The 21,688-nt window shown below is 44.1% G+C and overlaps 1 protein-coding gene and 1 long non-coding RNA gene across 4 annotated transcripts in view; one reads left to right on the plus strand and one right to left on the minus strand.

Moving 5' to 3' along the window:
• The window catches only part of LOC132341435 (arrestin domain-containing protein 3-like), a 70,918-nt gene extending 54,884 nt beyond the window's left edge, over window positions 1–16,034 (minus strand). For all 3 annotated transcript variants that reach the window (XR_009490208.1, XM_059873017.1, XM_059873016.1), the window contains exons 1-5: window positions 14,766–16,034; window positions 10,242–10,323; window positions 5,729–5,876; window positions 4,468–4,570; window positions 3,754–4,010 (exon numbers count right to left, since the gene is read on the minus strand). Coding sequence is in view for 2 of the 3 variants with exons in the window: in XM_059873017.1 (XP_059729000.1) it covers window positions 3,754–4,010; window positions 4,468–4,570; window positions 5,729–5,876; window positions 10,242–10,323; window positions 14,766–15,045 (870 nt within the window). In the remaining variant the exon portion in view is untranslated. The remainder of the gene's footprint in view (window positions 1–3,753; window positions 4,011–4,467; window positions 4,571–5,728; window positions 5,877–10,241; window positions 10,324–14,765) is intronic.
• On the plus strand, window positions 6,208–7,440 carry LOC132341436 (uncharacterized). The gene is made up of 2 exons (XR_009490209.1): window positions 6,208–6,316; window positions 6,947–7,440. It is a non-coding gene; the product is annotated as an uncharacterized LOC132341436 (long non-coding RNA).
• Window positions 16,035–21,688: the final 5,654 nt, after the last annotated feature.

Genomic DNA, 21,688 nt, shown 5'->3' on the forward strand with positions numbered 1-21,688 from the left:
ACACCACCCAGCCATGGCCAAAAGTGTCCCTGGAGTGAAACACCACACAGCCATGGCCAAAAGTGTCTGTGGGTGAAACACCACACAGCCATGGCCAAAAGTGTCTGTGGGTGAAACACCACACACCCATGGCCAAAAGTGTCTGTGGGGTGAAACACCACACAGCCATGGCCAAAAGTGTCTGTGGGGTGAAACACCACACAGCCATGGCCAAAAGTGTCTGTGGGGTGAAACACCACACAGCCATGGCCAAAAGTGTCTGTGGGTGAAACACCACACAGCCATGGCCAAAAGTGTCTGTGGGTGAAACACCACACACCCATGGCCAAAAGTGTCTGTGGAAGTGAAACCCCACACAGCCATGGCCCAAAGTGTCTGTGGAAGGGAAACACCACACAGCCATGGCCAAAAGTGTCTGTGGGGTGAAACACCACACACACCCATGGCCAAAAGTGTCTGTGGGTGAAACACCACACAGCCATGGCCAAAAGTGTCTGTGGGTGAAACACCACACAGCCATGGCCCAAAGTGTCTGTGGGGTGAAACACCACACAGCCATGGCCAAAAGTGTCTCAGGGTGAAACACCACACAGCCATGGCCAAAAGTGTCCCTGGGTGAAACACCACACAGCCATGGCCAAAAGTGTCCGTGGGGTGAAACACCACACATCCATGGCCAAAAGTGTCTGTGGGGTGAAACACCACACAGCCATGGCCAAAAGTGTCTGTGGGGTGAAACACCACACAGCCATGGCCAAAAGTGTCTGTGGGTGAAACACCACACAGCCATGGCCCAAAGTGTCTGTGGGGTGAAACACCACACAGCCATGGCCAAAAGTGTCCCTGGGGTGAAACACCACACACCCATGGCCAAAAGTGTCTGTGGGTGAAAAACCACACACCCATGGCCAAAAGTGTCTGTGGGGTGAAACACCACACAGCCATGGCCAAAAGTGTCTGTGGGTGAAACACCACACAGCCATGGCCAAAAGAGTCTCTGGGGGAAACACCAAACAGCCATGGCCAAAAGTGTCTGAGAGGAGAAACACCACACACCCACAGCCAAAAGTGGCTGTGGGTGAAACACCACACAGCCATGGCCAAAAGTGTCTGCGGGGTGAAACACCACACAGCCATGGCCAAAAGTGTCTGTGGGGTGAAACACCACCCAGCCATGGCCAAAAGTGTCCCTGGAGTGAAACACCACACAGCCATGGCCAAAAGTGTCTGTGGGTGAAACACCACACAGCCATGGCCAAAAGTGTCTGTGGGTGAAACACCACACACCCATGGCCAAAAGTGTCTGTGGGGTGAAACACCACACAGCCATGGCCAAAAGTGTCTGTGGGGTGAAACACCACACAGCCATGGCCAAAAGTGTCTGTGGGGTGAAACACCACACAGCCATGGCCAAAAGTGTCTGTGGGTGAAACACCACACAGCCATGGCCAAAAGTGTCTGTGGGTGAAACACCACACACCCATGGCCAAAAGTGTCTGTGGAAGTGAAACCCCACACAGCCATGGCCCAAAGTGTCTGTGGAAGGGAAACACCACACAGCCATGGCCAAAAGTGTCTGTGGGGTGAAACACCACACACACCCATGGCCAAAAGTGTCTGTGGGTGAAACACCACACAGCCATGGCCAAAAGTGTCTGTGGGTGAAACACCACACAGCCATGGCCCAAAGTGTCTGTGGGGTGAAACACCACACAGCCATGGCCAAAAGTGTCTCAGGGTGAAACACCACACAGCCATGGCCAAAAGTGTCCCTGGGTGAAACACCACACAGCCATGGCCAAAAGTGTCCGTGGGGTGAAACACCACACATCCATGGCCAAAAGTGTCTGTGGGGTGAAACACCACACAGCCATGGCCAAAAGTGTCTGTGGGGTGAAACACCACACAGCCATGGCCAAAAGTGTCTGTGGGTGAAACACCACACAGCCATGGCCAAAAGTGTCTGTGGGTGAAACACCACACAGCCATGGCCCAAAGTGTCTGTGGGGAGAAACACCACACAGCCATGGCCAAAAGTGTCTGTGGGGTGAAACACCACACACCCATGGCCAAAAGTGTCTGTGGGGTGAAACACCACACAGCCATGGCCAAAAGTGTCTGTGGGGTGAAACACCACACAGCCATGGCCAAAAGTGTCTCTCTGGGAAACACCACACACCCATGGCCAAAAGTGTCTGTGGGGTGAAACACCACCCAGCCATGGCCAAAAGTGTCTGTGGGGTGAAACACCACAAAGCCATGGCCAAAAGTGTCTGTGGGTGAAACACCACACAGCCATGGCCAAAAGTGTCTGTGGGTGAAACACCACACAGCCATGGCCAAAAGTGTCTGTGGGGTGAAACACCACACAGCCATGGCCAAAAGTGTCCCTGGGTGAAACACCACACAGCCATGGCCAAAAGTGTCTGTGGGGTGAAACACCACACACCCAGCCAGCCAAAAGTGTCTGTGGGTTGAAACACCACACACCCATGGCCAAAAGTGTCTGTGGGTGAAACACCACACAGCCATGGCCCAAAGTGTCTGTGGGGTGAAACACCACACAGCCATGGCCTAAAGTGTCTCTGGGGGAAACACCACACAGCCACAGCCAAAAGTGGCTGTGGGGTGAAACACCACACAGCCATGGCCAAAAGGGTCCCTGGAGTGAAACACCACACAGCCATGGCCAAAAGTGTCTGTGGGTGAAACACCACACAGCCATGGCCCAAAGTGTCTGTGGAAGTGAAACACCACACAGCCATGGCCAAAAGTGTCTGTGGGGTGAAACACCACACAGCCATGGCCAAAAGTGTCTGTGGGGTGAAACACCACACAGCCATGGCCAAAAGTGTCTGTGGGGTGAAACACCACACAGCCATGGCCAAAAGTGTCTGTGGGGTGAAACACCACACAGCCATGGCCAAAAGTGTCTGTGGGGTGAAACACCACACATCCGGCCATGGCCAAAAGTGTCTCTGGGCTGAAACACCACTATGCCTTTTTTTGGTTCAGCAGCAGGGCAGACAAGCTCAGGCATGTCTCATCTGGCTATACTGGTAAATATATCAATAATACACCTCACACATGATGCATAAATTCCATTCAAACAAAGGATCCTGTCTTGTCAGTGTCAACTTCTTCCTCTTAATCCTAATAGCATCTTTGGGGATGAGCGAGGCGGGAAGAAGTTCGTTTCTTCTGATAAGAGGGCAATAAATTATTTTTCTCTGAAATATTCAGGTGTCCTGTAGCTGCTATCTCAGTGTGAGTCCTTTCTTTAAAAAAGTATCTTACATAGCATAGTTTCTATTTTAACATTATGTTATAACCTAAAACTAAATTTAACACACTACTTACGAAAATTACTACAGCATAACTTTCTAACATAACTGATATTATAGTCATTTTAATATTTGCGAAAAGCCAATCATAAAATAGGCATTTTTCACAGCCCCTTTTAGGGTCCATGCCCCGATGGAGACATGAGCTCTTCAAGTTAAGAATAGCCTTAACATGAGCCCTCACACAGAAATGCAGTGTACTCATCAAATGCTTGCTTAGTTGACAGAAAACTGCTTTGACAACTTGCATGATTTAAACTAAATTTACTTACCAGACCTCCTGTCATGACACTAATACCAGAACATGTATTTCTTTCATAACTAATCATCACAAAATGCTGTGCTAGAAATTTGTATGGCATGTTGGAAGCTACTCATTCTCACAAGTGAAACAGACTGCCCAACATACCATCAGTGAATACTCCACACGGATTATACTACAGTCAAGGATTGAAGGGGAAACAGGTGGAATTTTCAACTGTTTGCCATTCCAGGTTTCTGTTTTGCCAGATGACAAGGATTCCCCACGGAGGTTGGCAACAAGCTGTCTGACTTCCTTCATTTTCCCTTTGGCATAGAATGCCTGCGTTTGGTAAATGGTTGCCTTTGGCACTACCATACGGGAAGAGCAATTCTCAATCTCAGCAAAGATCTGAATTGATTCACCTGAAACAAAAAGGAAAAAAAAAAAAAAATCAACAAAACACACCAGAATTTCAATTTCTCTTTACATTTACAAGGCAGCTTAGGCAAACTTTCACATTCTTTATACTGTTATAACAATGCTGCTATCACTGCTCTACCTGAAAAAAACCCATCCACTGATGCTAATAGAAACAAGATCCCCATGAGCTGTTTTAAAAGGAAAAAAGAAAACAACACATTAAAAAAAAACAAACCAGTGTAACACCCAAAACATGCCAGTCTAACAGATGAGGTCATTGAACCATCTAGAGATACAAGTAGCGCTGTCTTAGTTAACAGGGTATGCAGAGAAGATTGCTAAATGCAGACTGATGTGGTACAAATATCCTTAATGTTTCATTTATGTAAAAACAGTAGTACAGACTCCAGCTTTAAAAAGGAAGGAAAACCACACAGAATTGATTATAGGATCACATACCTGGGGTGTAGCCCTTTCTTTCGATTTTGGCACTTAAAGATATTGGGCCTGAGGTACAAAGCCAACAACACAGAGTCTTTTCTTTTGTGCCTGCTTGGGGTGACTGCAAGAAGAAGAAAAGTACTGTCCATCATATTAGGAGCTCCATGAATCTCATCGGGTATTTAAACCAACACAGGAAAATAATAATTTTCATAATGTGCTTATTATTACATATTTTGATAAACAAAGCTGCTTTCATAGGAAAAGTCTCAAGCAGTTTAAACAACATTATACAGATACAATGTTTGTCCTAATTCCACTGGTGTATTCGTATTGCTTTTTCTGTGACCCTCCATACTACAGCCACAATTAAAACAATACTAAAAGAAAATACTGTATAGGTTAAAACAAAAGGCTTCGTAGCCTACACATCCCAACATAATGCTGCAGAGCTTTTCATTTAACTAACAGCAAATTAGAACATCTTCACATTTTCTATTATGCTGCATTTCCAAAGCAAAATAACTAAGCTAAACTACTGTAATCTTTACTCCTGCTATTTCCTCAGTTTCTGAATAATCCTGTTTCATTTATGTTAAAAATACTTATTTTACACAACACCAGGATTTAGGGCTTGAACCAAAGCCCACTAAAGTCAAATGAGAGACCTTCGATTTTCATGGAGTTTTTACAAGGTCCCTTTGCAAGCTGTTTTTTCACCCATACACACAAGAAATCTGTTTCAATGGTCTTCTGATTTTCTTTCCCTTCTAGATTAAAATTAATAAAATGATATTTCAGAAAAGGATTATACAGAATTGTGATTGTTTCCTCCCCATCAGTAGAAAACGATCCATATGGAAATTACCAATTATGCACTGCAGTAAATTTTTTAGTTTGCATTTTTAAGTTAGCAGTCCCTCACTAAAATATTAAGCATTGCGTTGTTCCATCATAGATTATTCTTTATTTATAATTTAAGAGGACCAGTTCACCAAATTTTCTTCCTTAATGAGAGTCAACAAGTTGGTAGTATCAGTTTAGACTGACGAATACATTTTACGTCTTGTAAAGATCAAGCAACTCCAAGTACAGGATAACTTAGCCTTCAAAATACCTGTAGTTAAAGAGTTGTTAAACTGATATAATACTTAAAATAAGAGCTGTACTTAAACTAGCAAATAAATATTAGGCAAAGTTACATGCTGAGGTTGTTACAGTTATTATACTTCATTATTTTTATGCCAGAAAAGGAATGAGTAGTTCTGTCAGTTCTTACCAGTAACGAAGGAGTGTTGATATCTATATGTTCAAAGACTGTAAATTCCTTCTTTAATTTTACTGGTAGAAGCCAAGGCCTATGCAATTCAGCTTTCACCCAATACCGCACACTGCCGTGTCTGCCTTCGAATGAGGTAGCAAGTGGTCTGTGCAGGACAAAGGTCAAAATCGAGTAAAGTTTTTCTCTCATTCCAGTGCAATTGATCAAATTTGGAATTAGTGTGTTGTTGGGGTTTAGGATTTTTCCTTTTGTTTCTTTCTCTTAGGGAATATTCTCCCATTTTGTTGCTAAGAAACAATAACGGCCGGTACTTAAGAGAAACAAAAGATGTAACCACAGAGAAGGGGGAGGAGTGCAGCTGGCTTTACTATCGTAGCTGAGAGGGCATTCTCCTGGAAAGGGCAGAGATATCGCGAGATTTGGGCTGAGGGAAGGGGTTGGATGCAGCTTCTAGTTCTCTTTTGCTCTCTCGGAGTCGGACGATCGATTGCTGCTTACGGGGGGGAGGGAGGGAGGAGGAGGGAGGAGAATTCGCTGCTGCTGCCGCCGCCGGAGCCCAGCCCTGTCCTGCTTCTTCTGCCGTGGGTGAGCCTTTGCTCGTGAGAGCAGCCACTGAACTGGGACCTTATCGTCATAGATGAGTAATGCGATTGTTGACTCTCACAATTAAAAGGCCAATATCATGTATATATATTAAGAGAAGTTTTGCGTTGTTATCAGGGGGTGACCTGGGTTCGGGACATTTGGGAGGGTCAGCTTGTTACTATGGCTACATCTGACCTCCAATCAGTATTTGAGGAAGTAAACTACACCACTGGACAGCGAAGAAGTCAATGGACAGAACTTTGGGAGGGGCTAAAGGGTTAAAAGGGGAAACCTCCATTGTGTGGGTGAGCACATGACGGGAAAAATCCTTTGCTCTGGGCGCCGTAATATTTTCTCTATTCAGTCTTCTGTTGTAGTTTTGAAAAGGTTTTAATAAACCTTTTAATTTTTTTTTTAAAGTGAGTATAATTTCTCACATTATTAGCACCCTACCTCACTAAAAAAAAGGACTCTCACCATCTGCTCGGGTACCTCAGGGAAAAACCCCGGGATCCCGAGCCCTTTCCCCTTCCCAGGGAGCCTCTCCCTGCTGGGTTCGGGAGCCAGGCTGCCACTGCCCGGCCCCCACCGTTTCTTTGCCACTGCTCTGGGTTTTTTGCTACACTGTAGCCCTGCACCCCCTGCCTGCCGGGACACCCCGCGGTTCCAGCTACAGCTACGGAGTTTCTGACACATCTCGTCTACCACTCCGGGATTTTGTTCGTCCCTGCTGTTCCAGCTTGCTGCTTCCGAGGTCCCTGCTACAGATCCTTTAGCTATGCAGAGGGGCATCAGGATCGGCTGCCCCTGGGGGCTTGTAAAGGAATCCCCTTTCACATCCCTTCTGCCGGCTGTGCCCGCCATTGTCAAGGTGCACAGAGACGACTGATGTCGTGCCACAGCGCCCCCTGCAGCCGCGGGGAAATCGCCTCACCTGCCCTGCCCAGCTGAGGAGCCACCAGCGCCCTTGCCGGCTGTGACCATAACTACACCAAAGGGGAAGGTGCCTGACAGACAAGAGAAGGATGTTACTGGGTTTCTGGTTCTGTTTGTTGTTGCTGCCGTTGTTGTTGTTTGTTTGCCTTGTTATACATACTAGTAAAGATCTGTTATTCCTTTCCCCATATCTTTGCCTGAAAGCCCCTTAATTTCAAAGCTATTCAGAGGGAAGGGGTCATATTCTCCATTCCAAGGGAGGTTCCTGCCTTCCTTGGCAGACACCTGTCTTTCAAACCAAGACATATGAAGAACCGTATTTTTAATGTATCATAATAAGCATAACTTATTTGCAACATTCCCATATCTCAGAAAAACGTATTGTTAAAGTTGGGGAAATATATCATCCCCGATTCATTCAACAGTAGTTTTGTAGAAGTTCTAAGAATCAATTAAAGAATTGTGCAAGAAAAGTGCCAGAAGAACACACATCTCCTTTAGAGGCCATTTTCAAGTGTAGAATAAAGCATGCCCTTTTAAGGTCAAATTAAGACCACCAAGAAAAATTAGCATTAGTACCATCCCATTATTATTTTGGACACTGTATTCTGTAAATAACTGTGTATTATTTACTTGGCTGGTATCTCAGTGGTTTAACTATAACTAAATGCTTTTGTAGTTTGTTTTGCTCGAAGTACAGTAGTTAAATATTTCAATGTAGAGTTCTGGAGAGTTTTTGAGCATCGTGTAATTTTCCTTTACCCTCATGAGATCATCTTAATATATATATACACGCACACATAAAAAAAGATAAAGACTATTCTGCTCTGAACAATAAACGACAAAGTCCTTTTAGGGAGTTGGAGACAGAAAAAAAAATATGCAGATAGGGACGTCAAACCTTTCAGCATTACCCTTTTATCCTTTTCCTCCTCCTTCCCCCTCCCCCCCCTCCATCATAAGATGGAGGACATAAGATTTTTATATTTCCTTCATGTCCCATTAACTGTAACTTGTCTTTTCCTAACACTTTCATCCTTTAATCTCCTGGAAGAATTTTTATATTGCACTATGTTTGAAATGCATCATAATAAAATATAAGTTATGGGCAAAGCTTCCCTCCCTAATTTCTATATCAAATATTAGCCGTGCTATTACTTTACTAGAAAGAATCATTCTGCTACAAGTTTGACATCTCTATTTGCACATCTGAAATGTTTACTTTTTTTCTTAATAACGCAAATGAAAGGATTTTCTAATCAACCTTCAATGTTTCATCCTGCTGCTGTATCCTTCAAGAAAAAAAAACAAACAGTAAGGCCAGTCAGCATATTGGTTCTTTTCACTATTGCTTTGTATTTGGTTGCACTGGGTCTGGCTGGGATGGAGATAACTTGCCTCATAATAGCCCATATCATGGAGCTTCCACTACACATACTGAGGCCCTGCTTTTCAGGAAGTGGCTGGACATTTGCCTGCTGATGCGAAGTAGTGAATTAATTCTTATTTTTGCTTTGCTTCCGCATACAGCTTTTGTTTTTTCTTATTAAAACTGCCTTTATCTTGACCCACAAGCTTGTCCATCTTCTTTTCTCTCCCTGGCCTGTTGATGCAGAAGAAAAAGAGCAACTGCATGGAGGGCTGGCAGGCAAGCAAGGTCAAACCACCATATTGGTTTTGTTTTAAATAAATGGTAAGGAGGCAGTGTCAAACTAGTATTCTTCAGGCCTTTAACTACCAGCCTTCATTTTTTCCTGTATTATCAAAGATGGCTTCATAGTTATTCTTTCAAGTCACTTGACAAGACCTTTAGTGTTTTAATCAATTCTTGTGCTATTTTAGTGGTCATAGTTGAACATTTCTTCCAACTCAAGGGAATATCAGTATCATCCTTATCACTTCTTATAGAAGAGTTTTTCATCTGAACCTTAAATTGATTTCTAAGTTTCCATACATATGCATCTTCTTCAGCATTCTAATAATATTGACTGTAAAGCCCTGCGCTATTTGCAGAAACTGATCTGTAAAAGCATTTATCATCTGCAGGTTCTGTTAAAGCCAGTCCCTCTAATAAGCAGATGTTTTATTAGCTTTAAAATTAGGTATCAGTCTAATATTCTGCCTAATTTTTTTAACCCTAACGACTTTGGCACCTGGCTTTTACAGTAAAAGGCTCCTCCTACCTCCTTTCTTTCATGTATTTCCAGACTCTCTCTGTTCCTTCATATTTAATTTTCCTGTAACTTGTGTTTGAGCTAATTTCCATGTTGGTAACTCCTCTATGTATAAATCTTCCCTTCACAATGTATACATTAGAATCCTCAAATGTGTGTGTGTGTGTGGCAATTTATCTTAAGACTTCTGCTATCACTTGCTTCACCTTTGCTTTCTGAGTCAAGTGGGATTAGGTATGGGAATGTTTCTTGCTTCATCCACCCATCCATTTGTTTTTTTTCCATCCTGGCTGTTTTGTCTAGAGGTCAGCCTGAGTACATACATCCTATTTGAAGTAGAAAAAAAAAAAAGCCAAGCAAACTCTTATTTAGTTCAAATGCAGTTAAGCCTGCCACATCTGTTTCAGACTGAGCCTGAACAGTTAAAACTGTTATCACTAGGTTTTGATGGCCTGCATGACTCCAGTAAAATCTTCTTTCATTTAGAAGATACCTCAGCCCCTCTGCAGGACTCAAATGACACCAGTTCCCCTCCCTTTTTCTGTGAAGGGGTCCAATCCTCCATAAGGAGCCAACATACCTCAGTCAAAAGAAAGAGTAACCAACTGGGCAACGAGCTCCTGTTTTGTGAACAACTCTTAACCAGTTTAAAAGCAACCTCTTCAGTTTAATGAGATTATGTCCTCTACTGCATGTCTGAGCACAACTCCTACTACCACTGAAAAGGTTTCCCTCCCCCCACAAGAATTTTTCTTAAGCAGGTATGTATCTTAGCCTTCTCTCACACAAGCTGTGTACTGCATGTAAGTACTTACATCTGTGGAAGCTCAAAGCTGAATGCATATTCATGCCTTCCTGAATGAATGATGTGAAGGCCTTCTTCTGAATTGTCATCATCTAGGAGGGAAAAACCCAATATGCTATTCCACCTGTGAACATTTTACACAGCACAATATATCATATAAGTTTCTTTTCCAGAACAGGATTTATACATTCTTTACAATACTAAGAATACAGTGTCTCAGAAACAAGTCTCTCCAGCCCATTTGTATTAACTGCTAGATGTATAGCTGCAGAATTTTTAAGGTTAGGTGAGATTCCAAGACTCGTCTGACATAAAAGCAGAAGTTAACTTGTTTTAATTTATGATCTCGTGAAAAACAGAGTTCACTCCTTGGAATTTTTAAAAGTTTAATAATAATAGGATAAAGAAGGACAATATTTCCAGCTCTGGGGTGCTCCTGGCCAACAGGCAAAGAACACACCAGTACATACAAACAGTGTTATCTTTATACCTTTACATCTGGCTGAGGTACATGCATATGCATGTGTTTCATACATTATTCAAACATTCTTGCCAGACTTTCTGATGTTTTAGGAACTTCTTTGTTTGGCTTCTTCACACTCCAGCTTATGTGCATGACATCCTGTGTGTCAGGTCAATATATTTTATTTCTTTTTGTGTCTCCATCCTGCTGTTTCACATCCTCTGATAAGCTTTTAATATGTGCTCCTTAATTTTAACATGGTATTCTTTAATTGTCCACCGGTGCTCTGGTTTGTGTCATGGTTATCTTATCACTTGGACAGGTTGGTCAGTGGATGGCCTTGCACTATTCTTAGTTACAATAAGCCCTTTTCACATCTAATGTTTTACTAAGGTCTATAGTACAAACCATTCATCACACTATTATTTCCGTAAGTGATACATAGATATTATATTCATTACACTACTATTTCTATGAGCAATACAGTGTATACTTAAGCTAATTATATTAACAAACAGCTAAAAATAATTATAATTTGTACTATAAATACTTATAATCAATAACAACATGTAAAAGCTAATACAGAAATGTGAAAGCCAATATTATCTGGGCATTTTTAACAATCTTAAATCCAAGTACTGACATAGCTGTAACTGCTGCCATTTCAAGGTCTGCCTGAAAGATCCGTAATGGAAACTGTTTTCCAATATGACTTCTAGTTAAAACTTAAAATGAAATAGAGCTCTCTAATAATATTAAGTGATCTTAGTATTTTCTGCTACATTAATTGATTACATTTAGTAATTCAGCTTCCTCCTATCGCCTGCCTAGCAAGTGTCCAAAAATTGATTTTTTTAAAAAGTGCGCAAGCACCACCTAGAAAGTACCAAACAAATTCAGGGGCACAAGAAGTGGCAAGCTGTCCAATTAATGTTGTTAAGAGTTAATGTATCAAAAATTCAGAGTTTAGCTTGATTTTGCTTGGATAGCAAAGATCCAAACATTTCCTAATTTCAACGAGAAAGCTGACCCTGTTTTATAGTCATGATTTCTTGTATTGCTTTAAATGCCCCAATAAATTTGGGGTTTGTTCCGATATAATTACCATGAACCCAGAAAAAAACCCTGCTGATTCCAACAGAATAGACAGTTATTTAGATAAAACAATTGAGCATCTCATATACAAAAGGGTTGGCATAATAAGGGCACATATAGTGGGATTACACAAAAGACCCTTCCTGTTGTTAATAGTCTGAAGCATCATGAAGGAACACTGCTACATTTTAAGATTTTTTAGTTCCCATTGTTCTACAAAAGTGCTGATGCTCCAATTTCTTTAGTGCACCAGAAATGCTGAAACAAACCTATGCAACAATATAAAACCCCTAGAACACTATTTATGTAAATGCACCTGCAGCATGTAATGTCACAAAATAACAATCTTCAATACAGTGAAAGAGCAAAGCAATGTGTATAATGCTTTTTTGTTGTTGTTGTTAAAAAAAAAAAACGCTTGGAGAGCTTTGTTTGGTTTTAATTAAAATTAATAGTGTTTTCCTTGCACATACGTTTTTTTCATTTTTACATTTTTTCATCCCTTCTTCACTTCCTGTCAGATCAGCAGTCCCACTGAGCCTGAACAGCAGCAGTGGAATTATGGTAAGCAAGTACTGAGCTGTCAATCACAGACTAGGCTAGAGCAGGACTGGCCTAAACAGGCACGAGCACATCCCCTGCCAACCACTCATATACATACAGTATACATTACACCCCACTACGTTTGCTCAGCAACTCTGCTCACAGTCTGGCCTGACTACCGCAGAGGTAGGGAGAGAGGGGGAGGGCATCACCCACGCCTCACCATCTGCTCTCCTCATACCACAGGGCCATGCTGCTGGCTTGCCCCGTGTAGACACCCCAATCCTGCACTTCTCTCAGGAGCGTGTGCTGACCATTACTGAAAGGCGATTACAGATAGTGCTGGCCAGGGGCGTGGGCCAGGAGTGATAACCGAGTGAGCGATGCAAGAGGCTGCGGGGCCGTGTGTCCCAACGGCCGCCCCTGCTCACAACTCCTTGCTGGCCCAGTGGATGTGCACGGCAGGAGCTTGAATACTTCTATCTGTCCCCAGAGGTGGGCATTCCCAAGAAAGGCAATGTGCCCTCTGCAGCCACTTCGCTCCGCCCCCCAGCACACACTAGAGAGCGGGCAAAGGAACTTCCCCCAGGTCCCAGGCCCCTACAATCAGCGACTGGCATCACCTTAGCAACAGGCTAACAAACCCCAGCAGGCCAATGACAAGGCGGGGACAGGGAGTGGTCTTCCAGACTATGGTAGGGTACAAGGCGCAAACTCCACTCTGTGCAGTGAGTGTTCACAGTCCTGCCCCAGCAGCCAAGGGAAGGACAGTGGTGTCTTGGGACAACTGCTTAAGATTGTACGTGCTGCACGTGCAGCACCAGTCTTGCTTCTGGTGTTGGAACGTGTCAGATCTGTCCCTTCCCTGCCACCTTTTGTTCCCTTTCCAGACAAAACCAAGCACCTACTATCGAGGTCAGCATTTGGATCTACAGGCCACATACAAAGTCATTGCTGCTGCTTAAGCTGACAAAAGCATAGGATCTCCTTCTTACTCGTAAGGATACATCCTGCTATGAGTGACTCCTGCATGCTTGCATGTTTCTGTCATCTGCAAGCTAGAGGTGAATGAATTTTTCACATGAGAGAATTATTTCTAAGGCAGCAGTATAAAGAACATGTGAACTAGAAAGACATGTCATGAGTGACCCGAGCTTGCTTGCATCATGGTAACATAATTAAAATCGATAGCAACTGCTATTTGTCGAAGATTTCTACAGTAAATATATTTCAAATTAAAAAACAGAACAAAAACACACACACACAAAAAAAAACCAACAATACACCACCCCACCCACCCCACCCCCGCCTCCAATAAAGTCAAAACAACACACCAAAACACCCAACCAAATTATCTACTCAGTTTTAACATTTTCTCGTTCTAGGAATTGAGTCATCACCACCACCTGACCTGTGCAACCAATATGCGGAGAGAAGAAATACTCCCTCCCTTCTTCCTGGGACTGGCCCCAAACAGGATTGAACCGCTTCTAACAAAGGGTGGAAACTTCAGAAATAACAAGCTTAGAGACCCTTGTACTTTCACAACGTAACTATGCAAACAATAGATTAGCAAATTTAAGACCCACAGTCCCACTCACAATGTAATACCCCATTTCCATACCCCAATATAAGGGAATTTGCAGGGCACTTTCCATTTCTATAGGGGCTTAGCAGACCAGGTTTTCATTGAATGCAGGTTCCAGAACTCCTCAACTCAGAAGTGATGTTCCATTCATACAACCATGACCTCTTATTTGGCCTTTCAGACAGATTTTTTACATCTGGGTCCCCCACAGAGGAGTTGAATAAAATAAATTAAAGTAATTTACAAGTATACTAGTTTAGAACAAATGAAGAAATGGAAAATTACGGGTGCGGTGGTGATAGCATATCAAAGTAATCCACAGGAAATCTTTTATCTGCCAACAATGAATCAACCTCAAAAATAATTCTGCAAGTCAGACCTGTATCTGTTATGTGTCAAAACGTCTAATGGTACATCTTAATTACACTTAGGATTCGATAGGATGCTACCAAGAAAATAATTTACTACATATCTGGTTTTGACTCAACAGCTATTTTCCCCATAGAGAAACAAATCACACTAATATTGCTAAAAAAAAAAAAAGGGAATTGTATATTACAAAACACATATTAAAAACCAATGCAAATCCTTATTAAAAGACTGTTGAAAGGCAGGTATTTTTTAAAAGTCCTGTTTCCAGGTACTTTGAAAATGCACCTCAACATGCTTTTAAGTAAACGTTCAAATAATCAAAAATACAACATAAGAATGTAACCAGCATTTCCTCATCTTTAGAAATAGTGAACACTCTGAGACTGCATATTAAGGAGGGATAAACCAAGCAAAGATGCATCTTTTTCTGGAAATATGTCTGCATGTAATGAATGAATAAGCGAAAAGCTTACCTCTTGCATGCCCGACTAGAACGTCCTTATAGTTAAAATACTCTACTTCTTCGGTGTAATTTTGTGTATAGGCAGTGTTGGATCCAGCATTTCTAGATTCGCTCCAACGTACTTTTGCATGTCCTCTTGCATGAATTTTAAGAGCTTTTACTCTAATTTCCCCAGTAACTTCTAAACTGATCCTTCCTGAGACTGTGTCCCCGCTAGAATACACGGGGAAATTGCTGTTACTGAGACAGTCAAAGCTTATTGTCAAACTCTTCACCTTCCCTAGCACCATGATTTTTAACGAAGTGTATAAAAATATGCTGCAAGGAAAACAAAAAAAGGTCAAGGTCTCATACAAAACGCGACCTTCACTTTACACTGAACAACGCCTCTGCTGCGTAGAGCCTGCCAACAAGATCAGCGTGTCCCCTACGAACGCTTCATCGGAATTGCTGAGAAGACAACGGCAGCCGCCCAACACTGCGCTATCCGTACAGAGGCAGCTGGCTCGCACGCTTCCAGCTCGCTTCAAGAACAGCTTTGTGAAAAACAACCACCCCCGCGCATGCGCGAAGCGAGTCGTAGCGGCGGTTTCCTCCACCCCTTGCCTGTCTTTCCTGCCGTGTTCGTTTTTCTTGTGTTATCGTTTCCATCACATGCAGAGAGTCAGAGCGCTCCCTGGTGGAGTCAGGGCTCTGCTACGAGTTCGCAGTAAGATATTGAAATACCTACTGAAGAACTGAGAGAAAAACAGCGGGGGGAGGGGGCGCGAGGGCTCCTTGTCCGGAGGGTCATCTCAATCTCATCGCCTGTCACGGCCTGGAGATCCTGGCTTGCTGGTTGGGAGGTGTCTCGGAAGAAGCTGGCAGCTGAAATCGGGTAGCAGTCGGTGGGCACCAGGCCCTGGATTCTGGCAGCAGACGCCACGGGTTCTCCCCCTCAGCCGGGGGTTGCCTGGCTAACAGTAAAGATCGCAACGATTCTGTCGGCGAATTCCGTGTTCCCCGTCCCAGGAAGGGGGCCCGAGGGTGGAGCGGCCCCAGAGATGGCATTTGGACCCAGAGAAAGCGGAGGATAGCATTCAGAGACTGAGAGAAGAGAAATGTTATCTGTGTTATTAGCATTTGAAGAGAGAGTCTCTGGTGGGAGAGATAAGCTAGGAATGCCCTCAGCAGGGGAAGGTTGCAAAGAAATTGAGCTCTTTATTTTCGTTTTTTCAACCACTTTGGTAATAGAATGAAAAAGAGGTAAAAACCGAGTTACAGAAAAATCTTCATTAGTTTGGAGAGAATATATTCTTGTCCCTACTCTGTCCCAAAAGGAATTTAGAGCGATAGTGTGTGTGTTAATATCTGGAAAGTGGGAAATAATCCACTTTATACATTTTTTCAAGTTAGTTTTTGAGAGATTGCCTTTAGAGAAAGAAAAGGTGCTAGCGGATAGGATTTCTAGGATTTGTAAATATAAGTCTCTCTCATACTGGGATCATTTTAATTTACTAGGTTTTGATCTCATTCCGGTATAATTCCCTTTTCCCCTCCAGCTGTAGAAATAAGAAAAAAAAGGAAAAAAACCCAAAAAGGACCCAAGGTAAAAGCATGCAAGAAAGGCTGTTTTAAAACTTACACTTCTTCAGCTGAATGTGGGTCAAAAACTGCTGGTGGGTGGTCTGCTGTGTCCGACTCCTCAGGATCTCATCCCAGATGTTGATGTGGAAGGTCATTGGATGCCTCCTCAGATAACTTCTTCTATAATGGAGAACTTATCTTCAGGAGGTCGTAGTGAACCGAGGCAGTGATGATTCAAGAAGAGTGCTGCTCTCTGGAGTGCCAGGATGCCAGCAGCCCAGTTTGGGGTGCCAATTTATTACAGCTGGAGGTATTTGGAGTCTGTCTGACCCCGGCTGCCGTAGGTGTCCGGATAGCGAAGTCCAGCTAAGCACAACCTGTCCAGGTCCCTCAGGCAGGCTCCCAGCTGCAGGCAATCTTAGCAAGCAGCTCAGCTCTTAAGTGAGATCAGCTCTTTGGTGAATTCAGCTCTTTAGTGATTTCTGCTCTTTGCTTGCTAAGTGCCTCGGCAGACGCAGACATGAGAGAGAAGAGCTGTATGAGGTTCCACAGAGGTGTCTTTATTGGCAGCTTCTGCGAAGGGTGACAATGACAGCTCTTCTGCAGAACTGGGCAGAAGTGGGTGTTTATATAGGGTATAGGGGTTTTGGGAAACAGTCCAATAGTAAGGATCAAGGCAAATATGATCTATCGTCAGGTGGAAGGGGGGCTTCTTTGGTCCAGTCATCATGACTAGGCATTTCTTATCTTAGGCAACTGATCTCCAGGGAGGCCTTGCAGGCCCTGTGGCTGCTACAGCTCAGCAGCTGTTTGCTCGTGCCTCCAGGCTAACTCTGACACTCAGTGGCATTTTGGGGAACATTTTTCTGGGACCAACTCTGTTGGTTGAGGGGTGCCCTTGCTCCATGGGGTTCCCACAGGGGCTCGGGACACCTCACCCCTCTCGCTCGTGTCTGCGGGGTGGGAGGGGCAGTCTCCGAGAATGCCGCTGCTGGTCTCATGCCCGGGGGAATGGGAGTGGCGAATCAGAGAGCTGGGCAACAATCACTTATATCTCGGGGGAGTGAGGTACAGGGGGTAGCGCAGATCACCCACTTATCCTAGGCAGACGTGGGTGGTGCCAAGAACCCCGAATCCAGGATGGAATTTCATATTCCTGGGAAAACCTCTCCTTCCCATTTGCCGACACGGACCAGTGGTCCTGGAGAGAGTGGGGGGAGGAGGAGGCGTTTGGCCACTCCTGCAATCCTTCCTCCCATTTTGACAAGGGGGGTGGGGGAAGGGTGAAATGCCAGAGGAGTTGCCAAGACACTGGCAGCATGGTGAGGGCGGGCAGTGAGAAAAAAGACCCCGCCCCATCGGCCGTGTTTGGTTGCCTTGGCCTGCCCACCAGGTCCGGGGCCACTGCCCCGCCCACTGCCACTGGGTCCTAAGACCGACTGCCACTGCTAATTTCTGGGGAAAAAAAAAAAAAAAAAGGTGGAAAAAGCTGCCGTTTTCACTGCCAGCTCAAAGTACTGGAAAGCCACGAGCCAGCCTCGGCTCAAGTGGATGAATTAAAGGCTGTGGCCATGGCATTCCACAGATTTGCTCAATAGTGCCTGATAATTATATAATGTCATCTAATGGATTTCTAATAGTTGTTAGTGACTTTCTTCAGCAGTTCTCTGTTTCAGGACCAAGAAGGATATTCAGGGATGTCAAAGATCAACATCTCCAGTCAATGGATCTTCTCCTAAAACTCAGCTGTTTGGACTTGAAACAATGATTACTCTTTGCATTGTTGTTTGGTTTCTTATATTGTAAACCTTGTTTTAGTGATTTTATAGAAGTTGATATTCTACAGGTAAAGAATCTCCCTGATCATTCTACGTCAGTGCTTTGGTTTAGGGCAAATTTGGGAGAAAACCTCTAAAAGGGGCCCCTCTAGAAAGCAAACCTACATGGCCCATCCCCCCACCGGTTTGGGAAGAGTTTCCTCGGAGACAAGTGGAAGAAAACCTCTTTTTTTAACAGTCAAAGCACTCCCCAGCACACAAAATGAACAATACCAGATGACAAAACTCATTCCCCACTCTGAAGAGATGACAAATTCCGAAAATCTCTCCTGGGAGGGGTCCCTCTGTTATCTGTCCCTCCGGCGCTGGGAAAGGCTGCTGCCCAGAGTCGGCCCTGGCAGGCTACAAAGTGCGAGCTCTTGGTGTTTCCCCAGGTCCCAGTCTGGAGCAAGTTCGAATGGTTCCAAGAAAAGGGAAAGAAAAACAGTCCAGGGAAAACTCGGACTGCATCAGCTAGCTAAACCAACCAAAAAGCAAAAGGAGCGCTGTGTGCTGCCCCATCTGTGCCCAGATAACAACAGTGGAGTTCTCTGTTCCAGCAGACTGTGGGGGAGAGTCAGCTGATAACGAAACTCCGTGCTCCTTTATTGTATTTGCAGGAAGCCCCGACGAAGGCAGGAATGATGCATCTGACTCCATGTTCTCAGAAGGCTAATTTATTACTTTATTATACTATACTATATTATATTAAAGAATACTATACTATACGAAAGAATACAGAAAGGATACTTACTGAATGCTAAAAAGATAATAATGAAAACTCGTGACTCTTTCCAGAGTCTCGACACAGCTTGGCCCTAATTGGCCAATGAGTCAAAACAACTCACACTGGAGTCCAATCAAGCAATCACCTGTGGGTGAACAATCTCCAAACACATTCCACATGAGCACAACACAGGAGAAGCAAATGAGATAAGAATTGTTTTCCTTTTTCTCTGAGGCTTCTCAGCTTCCCAGGAGAAAAATCCTGGGCGAAGAGATTTTTTTCAGAGAATGTGAATGCCACACTCCTTCTTCTCCCCGCCTTGTAAACAGAACAGACGATTTGGGATACAAGCATCATAACGTCATCCTAGGACAGTCAGCATCTGATTGAGGTTCTGCTTGACAACCAGCAAATTGTTAAGGGAACTTCTCGGGCTGTGTTTTTTCTCTCTTCTGCAAGGGCCCAGCAAAAGAATTGCAAACACAGTTCCTTTCATTTTTTATTATAGTAAAAAGAGTGAGATGTGGCATTCACGTTCTCTGAACAGAGAGAGACATAATTCTCTCTCCCATAATTTTTCCTGGGGAAGGCAGTGAGAAAGCTCAGAGAGAGAAGAGAAAACAATTCTTATCTCTATTTGCTGTGCCTGTTGTTTGGCACATGTGGAATGTGTTATGGAGATTGCTTACTGAAAGGGATTTGTTAATTGGACTCTGGTGATGGTTGTTTGGATTGATTGGCCAGTTGAGTCAAAGCTGTGTCGTAACTGTCTGAGACAGTCACAGGTTTTTCTTTAGTATCTTTTTAGTATAGTTTTAGTATAGTAATATAGTGTAACATAATATAGCTTAATAAAGCAATTGTTCAGCTGTCCTGGTTCAGGGCAAATTTGGGAGAGAACTCCCAAAGGGCTCCTCTAGGAAAACAGATTCAATCAGCCTCTCTCCTTAACCAGTATGGGAGAAAATACCTCCTTGGAGAAAAGTGGGAAAAAACTGTTTATTAAACAATAAAACTTAAAAAATATTAAACAATAAAACCCCTTGCTGCTCTAAAGGAGATGACAAACCCAGAAAGTCCCCTCCCCAGGTTGCAGTTCAGGTCACTCAGTCCCTTATCAATCTCTCTGGTGCTGGAATTGCTGCGGCCCAGGCCTTGCCCGGTGGGCCACCGAGGCGAGCTGCTGGTGCTCTTCTGGGTGTTCAGTCCAGAGCAGGTTTAAACTGGTCCACAGAAAAGGGAAAAAAGGAAAAAAAAACACAGCCCAGGGAACTTCTTTGCCTCAGCTAGCTAAAACTAACTAAAACAAATGAGAGCTCTCTCCCGCTGTCTGTCCATCCGCAGACAACACAGTTCAGGAGCAGGATTGTGGAGGAGTGAGTGCAGTGTCTGAAAACAAACTGCGCTCTTCTTCTCTCCCCCCTTCACTCTCTGGAACAAGTCTTAAAGGTGCAAAACTTATTATTCAGCATAAACGGAATGAGACGATTGGGGATAAAAGCATCATATAGTCAACCTAGGACATTCCACCCCTTATCCCCATATCGTCAGCTTACTACTAAAACTAATATATATATTCTAACTCTATAAACACATACATCAGACATTCAATATACAGCTATACACAGACAATGGTAGTAACATTTAGCAAACAGTGATATTTACACGTAGGTCTCACCCAACAATGAGATCTCCCTGAGGTACACATCGTGTTCTTCCATCTCTTTGCATTATCCACCATGTGGAACCTGGTCCCTGAGCAAAGACAACCCCACGAATGGGTTTGTCTGTACTCGAGGCAGAATTGATCCAAACTGTCTTCCCTAACAAACCTCTGACATGTACCTCTGGGACTTTGTCTCCATCTACTCTATGTAAAGGCTTAGATTGGGCAGGGCCCACTCGGTTAGTAGAGCCTCGGTTGTTAACTAGCCAGGTGGCTTTTGCCAGATGCTGCTCCCAGTTTTTGAAAGATCCCCCACCTAATGCTTTCAAAGTGGTTTTCAACAGTCCATTGTACCTCTCCACTTTGCCTGCAGCTGGTGCATGGTAGGGGATATGGTACACCCACTCAATGCCACGTTCCCTAGCCCAGGTGTTGATAAGGCTGTTCTTGAAATGAGTCCCATTGTCTGACTCAATCTGCTCAGGGGTTCCATGTCTCCACAGGACCTGCTTTTCAAGGCCCAGGATGGTGTTCCGGGCAGTGGCGTGAGACACAGGGTAGGTTTCCAGCCATCCCGTGGTGGCTTCTACCATGGTCAGCACGTAGCGCTTGCCTTGGCATGTCTGGGGCAGTGTGATGTAGTCGATCTGCCAGGCTTCCCCATACCTGTACTTGGACCACCGCCCACCATACCACAGGGGCTTCACTCTCTTGGCTTGCTTGAGGCAGCACACGTCTCACAGTCGTGGATAACCTGAGAAATACTGTCCATGGTTAGATCCACCCCTCGGTCTCGTGCCCACTTATAGGTGGCATCTCTGCCCTGATGGCCTGAGGCATCATGGGCCCACCGAGCTAGGAATAACTCTCCCTTGTGTTCCCAATCTAGGTCTATCTTTGACACCTCTATCTTTGCAGCCCGGTCTACCTGCTCATTGTTTTGGTGCTCCTCATTAGCTCTGCTCTTGGGGACATGGGCATCTACATGGCGGACCTTCACAGGTAGCTTCCCTACCCTGGTAGCGATGTCTTTCCACTCATCGGCAGCCCAAATTGGTTTTCCTCTATGTTGCCAGTTAGCTTCTTTCCACCTCTCCAGCCATCCCCACAGAGCATTGGCTACCATCCATGAATCAGTGTAAAGGTAGAGCCTTGGC

The sequence above is a fragment of the Haemorhous mexicanus genome, chromosome W, assembly GCF_027477595.1.
Source record: "Haemorhous mexicanus isolate bHaeMex1 chromosome W, bHaeMex1.pri, whole genome shotgun sequence".
Classification (NCBI taxonomy): domain Eukaryota; kingdom Metazoa; phylum Chordata; class Aves; order Passeriformes; family Fringillidae; genus Haemorhous; species Haemorhous mexicanus.